The sequence below is a fragment of the Triticum dicoccoides genome, chromosome 1B (assembly GCF_002162155.2).
Source record: "Triticum dicoccoides isolate Atlit2015 ecotype Zavitan chromosome 1B, WEW_v2.0, whole genome shotgun sequence".
Classification (NCBI taxonomy): domain Eukaryota; kingdom Viridiplantae; phylum Streptophyta; class Magnoliopsida; order Poales; family Poaceae; genus Triticum; species Triticum dicoccoides.
The window spans coordinates 551,100,746-551,107,961 of record NC_041381.1 but is presented as its reverse complement, the minus strand read 5'-3'; the positions used below and the strand labels follow the sequence as shown (position 1 = coordinate 551,107,961).

Here is a 7,216-nt window from a genome sequence, read left to right as displayed (position 1 = left end):
CGGGGAGCGTCGGCGGCCTCCTAGCGGCTCGTGGAGGCGTTGGCGCGTGGCGACTCGAGGGAGGCCGGCGAGATGCTCGCGTCCGGCGAGCGAGAGCGCGAGCTCGCGGGCAGGCGAGGCGCAGGCATCGGCGCGTTGTCGAGGCGGACCATTTGGGGTCGGTCGGCGCGCTGGGCGCCTTCACCTGCATCCGGACATGCATGTTCGTTTTGGCATCCATTGCTTTCTCAAAAAAAACAAAATCCAAACGAAACGGACGTCCGTTTGGGGTCTTGCGGTGGAGTTGGCCTTACTTGTATGATACCCTCCCGTGAAAAGAACATGAACGGTGGCCACAAGTCCGTCCCTCTTTTTACCGGTGTCCGGAGCTCCATCCCGTCTTTGTAGGTCAACACTGCAGAGCTACGTACTTAGTAGAAACCTTGTAGGTAAGCAGAAGTGGTATGGTACGGCACACGCCAAGATTCAAAGCCGTACAGGTAGTATACGTGTAGGTGAACGCACATGGCGTACGCCGTACTTTGTGCGCGCCCGATATTAAAGTTAGCGACCGCGCCTGCCTCCCAGCCAGCTACCGGGGGTGTGCATACATGCAGCATGCAGCCATGGGTGGCCACTGACTGACAGTGTCGACTCGGCATATATAACAGCTGCTTAGAGGAGCTGGGCTCCGAGATGCGATGCAGCCTGTACAGTACCCCCACAACCGCACCACCTCGTCCTCGCCCTCGTGTCTTCTTCTTCCTCTCGTCTAGTGTTGGCTTCTGGCTTTGGCCTTGGCTACCTGAGGCTGAGCTTCTCCCCCCCCTACCTTCCTGCTTCCGTCTAAAGACCAAGAAACTGAAGGTAGCTGGGCTGCGGGTCTGGCAATGCCGCCACCCAGGGGGAGCCGGCCGGCAGGGTGCAACGGCGGATCTATGCTGCGGCTGCTCGTCCTCGCCTCCCTCTGCTGCGGTTGCTTCGTCGTCGGGCGCTGGGAGAGCGGCGCGCTCCGGCCGGGTAAGCGATGAGCTCAGCTAGCGGATGTGCGTTCCCTTGTGTTGTGTTGGCAAAGATCTCTTCATCTTGGCGCGCGTAAGCGCTTGTTCTTGGTTTCTTTCCTTCTCTTTATTTTCTGGTTGCTACAGCTACAGATCTGAGAAGAGAGCGTAAGGCGTATCATACTCATACACTTGTTTTTTGAAGCCTCTATATGATGATGATGCAAGGTGCTAGTAGCATGTTGTTAACTTGTCTCAGTTTCCTCTCACTCAACAGATTCCGGGAGGCTGGCAGGCGCAGCGATCTACGCCGGTGATCTGGTGAGTTTGATCGATCTTCTTATGTTGAGTCTTGAGTGTGTTAAGCTCCAGAGTGTTCCACTGCCCTGCTAGCTTAGCTTCTCCGTTCATGTAAGAAAAATCTGTGGAGAGCAAAACAAACAAAGATGCCATCCATCCTAGCTAGATGTCGCAAGCTTTCATGTTTGGCTTGCGCCCGATGCGTCTGACAAAGGCACGAAGCCAGATCACACGACTGTGACTTGCGCAACGATAATCCACCTGGATGCGTCAAAATTAAGGACGCGGACCTTGGCTAGCTAGGGCCAGCGCCGCCGTCTCGTCGGCGTCGCTCGCTGGTCCCGTCGCCGGCCGCGGACAGCGACCTCCAGCCACCCAGCTCACGGCGGCGTACGGCGCACCTGCTAGGCTGCTAGTGCTAGCTTCCGACAGCCCTTCCACGGCGCGCGTTGGGGACCAGACGTCGCCGAGGTAGCGACCAGACGTCGTCGCTGCCCGTACAACTTTTGCGTAGCAGCACATTAACGCCGCGCGCACGGCCGGGCGCTCGGACCACACGCGCACGTACTACGTGCTTGATTGATTGCGCGGACGCGATGTTTTCACTCGTGAACTAACGAGCAGTTTTCATTGGTGTCGCAGGAGGGCTACCATGGGGGCGGCAGGCGGCGGCTGCTGGCCGGGGGCCCTGGCCCCGGGTCGCACCCGCCGCGGTGCACGTCCAAGTGCGGCAGCTGCAGCCCGTGCGTGCCCGTGCACGTGTCCGTGCCGCCCGGCGTGCTGGTCACCACGGAGTACTACCCGGTGGCGTGGCGCTGCAAGTGCCGCGACCGCCTCTACATGCCGTGACCACCGGCCGCCGCTACATGCAGCTACCGCGCGTTGGTGGTCTCGGTCGAACGTCCGGCGGCCACAAGATGACGCAGCAGCGTCCGCCGCCCGGGCCGGCCGCATACGTACGTACTGTGCCGCACCGTCAGTGTACATGTATGGCAGCGAGTGACAGACATGGGTGGTGCTGGAGTGATGGATGCACGTGGTGGGCTACCGTGGCATGGCAGGGCAGGGCAGGGCCGGGCCGGCCTGCATGTGTAGCTGTGGACGGTGCTGCTGTGCCCTGGAGGAGTGTGGACGTGGTGTGGCAGCACCGGCGCCATGGACCTACCGGGGGCGGTGGCGCAGGCAGGCAGCTCCCCCAGGCGCCTCGACCTCGTTGCATGATTTTCGTGCGTGCCATTCAGTCATTCTTAGGCACTGAAATATACTACCACATGGCATTTTCTTTTCTCTTATTTCAATTTTAGTAGGAGTGTTTCGCTATTTTAGTAGGAGTATTTCGCTATTTTGTGTTGGATCCATCAGTCATCACTTTCTTTGTGGGGGAATATCCTTCAACAATTCTACAGTGTACGTAATAATAATACTGATATAAATTATAACGTGACGTACTTGATGAGGAAGACGACGAGGCTCGTCAACAGCGCGATTGTGCAGTGTTTCCGACTTCATTTATTCTTGTCTGGGAGGACATGCATGTCCTGAAGCGGCCAGCGATTCATGTGCCCACACTGTGCGTGCATCATCTTGAAACCTTGGGACACAAAAATAAAGATACCCTCCCCGCAAAAATAAAATAAAATAAAGATACCCTGGAACATCTTGCCAAGTGCCCCAAGCAGCAATAAGAAAAGGTTGTTCAACTAAACAAAATTGAGTATCAACACAATGCTAAACATAACCAGATTATGGAAATCCTAGTACTATTTAGCTTCCAATTTTTTCCCATTTCAGCCACGATGTACCCTGCGTTAGATTTTACACTTTTGCTATTTCACATCTAGATGTGAAATACTTACCTCACATCTAATTCCTAAGCCATTTGATGAAAAACTTCAAAATTTGTGCTCTTTTAAATCAGTTTGTCTAATTCACATCTAGATATTTTTTAAGGATGTCACATCTAAACTCCAACAAATATATAATGCAGCAACAGAAAATAAAAAAAAATAAAAACAAAAAAAAGACCACAAACAGAGTGAAAATCAGCTTATGTCACATCTAGACGTGTCCTAGACAAACCCCTTTTAAATTGTGAGCTCGCTTTGTTTCTTAACGTCGTTGTCTTGTTGTCCTGTAGGCTACATTATAGTAGATGCGTTCGGCTCATATAGGTTACTTTTATGGGCTATAGTCCATATGGGCTGCTCCATGCGTTCTTTTCTTTTTCCCTTTTTTGAATTATAAACTATTTATTTGCATGTTTCTGTTATTTATTTATATTTTCTATTTTCTCTCTTTTTCTTTTTTTTTATTAAATTTTCCCTTTTGGTTCTTTGATTATTTATTTTAAATTCATAAAAAATCACATTGTCATTTGTTCGGTTTAAATGTTCTGTAAATCTAGATAAAAAATTATTTTGGCGATGTATCTCGTGTCACGTCGTGTGTCTAGTTTTTACTTGTCGACCTGCTTGCATGTGTGTCTTTAGTTAGGCCGTTTTTATGGCGTGATCTAGGGGCCCAGTTTGAATTATTTTTACTAATTCTCATCTAGATAATAGTTAACAATGTCAAATCTAACTCATACACTGTTAGATGTATGTGCTTATGAGTCGCGTTTGTTGTGGTTGTGATGTGTTATTGTTCGCCCCTTGCGAAGCAGTGAGGTTCGGTATGACATTTTTGGTGGGCTTTTTTAGGTTTTATGTATTGGCTTTATTATGTGGGTTGTATCTTTTTTGTGGAGGGTCACCCGTATTTTTATTCCTTGTTTTTATTTATTTTGGTTTGACAATGTAGTAGAGAAGCGCATAACAAGATTTTTTCCCGATTTGCTAAATCTCTTCTAGATGAGATTTAGTGATGTCTCATCTAAGTCTATAGTCATCCGATTTGTTTAATGTCCGCACAAACTCGATCATGTGCGCCTCGTGTCAGCTCCTTCTTTTTTGTCATGTGTCCTATTGTCCCATTTTATTTTAAGTCGGCCTATTCTCATGTTTCTTTTCACATCGGCCCATATATGTCGTCGTTTGGAAGGCTGGTGGAGAATTTGTAAAGTCTACCCTCGACTTGTAAATGGGTTCGTAGTTGTCCCAGTTACAAGTTCACCCTCGACTTACAACTGGACATGTGTTTTGTTTTTCATCCTAGTTGCAAATTCATGCCCGACTCGCAACTGGGCTCGTAGTTTAACCGAAAGAGTCCGAAACATAGCAGTCCAGTGTAGTTACATCATACATGGCCCCCTCACGCATTCATCATATTCCTTGGCCTCCATGCGACACCTAGTTATAGTATATCTAGCAACCCGTATCGCTTCTCGCTCATCGTCTCTATCAAAGTGCGGCGGGCTAGCAATTTTGCCGTCTATTGAAGTCGATTAACTCACACTCGCTCCCACATGTTTAGCGACATGCCAAAAGCATTCTAAAAAAGTACTGTACTCTATTGTTATGCCAAGAAGAGGAAGCGCTTTGACGGATGGATCAAACGAGACAGGCGTGTCGTGTCGTGATTGGGTCCAGTTTCTCGTTTGGAACATGTTTGGTGTAGTAGTAAAACTTGGTTTTGCACCTTCATAGAACGATGCAAATCCCTGCTAAAAAGGTGCTTTGCTTTCTGCTAATCCTGTCAACCATTCTTGTTTTGTGCATTAAGTTGTTAAGTGTCATGACTAAGATATAGTTAACCAATGCATGTAAAACATTCTTGTTTATTGTAGTACTCCTCACTCGCATGCATGTGTTGCGATTAATACTACTCCCTTCATTATATTCTTTGAGGTTGCCTTTAACTATTGATAAGATTTTATATAATTTGAAAATTATATCATTGGAAGATCCTTTCACGTACGAAATTGACGTTATGCTTTGAGCAACTTGCATGTCCTATACTGCTTGAACATGTGGTCAAAGTTAGTCTCGAAAAACACATTAGGCCATATATAGATGGGCAGAGGGAGTATATGTCTTGATAACCCACAAGTATAGGGGATCGCAACAGTTTTCGAGGTTAGAGTATTCAACCCAAATTTATAGACTCGACACAAGGGGAGCCAAAGAATATCGGAAGGTATTAGCATCTAAGTTGTCAATTCAACCACACATGGAGATTAATTATCTGCAGCAAAGTGATTAGTAGCACAGTAATATGATAGTTTTGATGATAGTAGCAGCAGCAGCAATAGTAACGGTAACAATGATAGCAGTGATTTTGTAGCAGACTAGCTGTAACAATAGTAGTAGCAACAGTAGTAACTTAGCAAGAACAATATAAGGTAAATTCGTAGGCATTGGATCGGTGACTCGTTGAATGATATTCATCATGAGACAGTCATAACCTAGGGTGATACAACACTAGCTCCAGTTCATAAATATAATGTAGGCATGTATTTCGTAAATAGTCATACGTGCTTATGGAAAGAACTTGCATGACATCTTTTGTCCTACCCTCCCGTGGCAGCGGAGTCCTATTGGAAACTAAGGGATATTAAGGCCTCCTTCTAATAGAGAACCGAAATAAAGCATTAGCACACGGTGAATACATGAACTCCTCAAACTATGGTCATCACTGGGAGTGGTCCCGACTATTGTCACTCTAGGTTGCCGGATCATAACACGTAGTAGGTGACTATAACTTGCAAGATCGGATCTAGAACATGGATATAATGGTGATAACATAAATGGTTCAGATCTGAAATAATGACACCCGGGCCCAAAGTGACAAGCATTAAGCATGGCAAAGTCATAGCAACATCAATCTCGGAACATAGTGGATACTAGGGATCAGGCCCTAACAAAACTAACTCGATTACATGATGAATCTCATCCAAATCTTCACCGACCAGCGAGCCTACGAAGGAATTACTCACTCCCGGTGGGGAGCATCATGGAATTGGCAATGGAGATGTGTTGGTGATGACGAAGATCGAAGACCCCCCCTCTGGAGCCCCAAATGGACTCCAGATCTGGCCTCCCGATGAAGAACAGGAGACGGCGGCGACTCCGTCTCGTGAAATACGACAATTCTTTCTCCTTGATTTTTTTTCTGAAATAATGTGATTTTATAGCGTTGGTTTCAGGGTTATCGGGGCCACCAGGTGGGGACAACCCACTGGGGCGCGCCCTGGTGGGTTGTGCCCACCCTGGTGCCCCCCTCAGGTGGCTCTTGGCTCCAGAAATTCTCTTTATTGATATAAAAAATCCTCGTAAAGTTTCTTTCCATTCCGAGAACTTTTATTTCTGCACAAAAACAACACCATGGTAGTTCTGCTGAAAACAACGTCAATCCGGGGTTAGTTTCATTCAAATCATGCAAATTAGAGTCCAAAATAAGAGGAAAAGTAGATACGACGGAGAAGTATCAACTCCCCCAAGCTTAAAGCTTTGCTTGTCCTCAAGCAATTCAGTTGATAAACAGAAAGTGAAAAAGAAAAACTTTTACGAACTCTTTTGCTCTTGTTTCATAAATAAGCTTAAACAACACCCGGGTTTTCAGCGAAGATTATAACTAACCATGTCGACAATAACTCTTAAAGATTATATTAACTCATATCAAAGACATAATCAACTAGAGAGCAATAATAAGATATCTCAAAAAGCAACACGTTGTCAAAACAACCATGATATAATATGACAATAGTGGTATCTTGCTAGCCCTTTCCAAGACCGCAAAACATATATGCAGAGCACCCCCAAAGTTCAATCAACGACTAAACATTGTAATTCATGATAGAAAAGATTCAGTCATGATGCACCCAACATGAGCTACACACAATGCATCAACATGACAGTAGTGCTCTTAGGTTCTGGCGCTTATTTGAGAAGGTGATGACACAACATAAAAGTAAATAGATAGTCCCTTCGCAGAGGGAACCAGTGATTTGCAGAGGTGCCAGAGCTCAAGTTTTTAAAACAGAGGTAAATGAAATTTTG

At 46.6% G+C, this 7,216-nt stretch overlaps 1 protein-coding gene across 1 annotated transcript; it reads left to right on the top strand.

Moving 5' to 3' along the window:
- Positions 1-869: 869 nt before the first annotated feature.
- LOC119350590 lies at positions 870-2,728 on the top strand. The gene is made up of 3 exons (XM_037618343.1): positions 870-999; positions 1,258-1,301; positions 1,923-2,728. The coding sequence occupies exons 1-3, from the start codon at positions 870-872 to the stop codon at positions 2,127-2,129; spliced, it is 381 nt and encodes a 126-aa protein (XP_037474240.1). The 3' UTR covers positions 2,130-2,728.
- Positions 2,729-7,216: the final 4,488 nt, after the last annotated feature.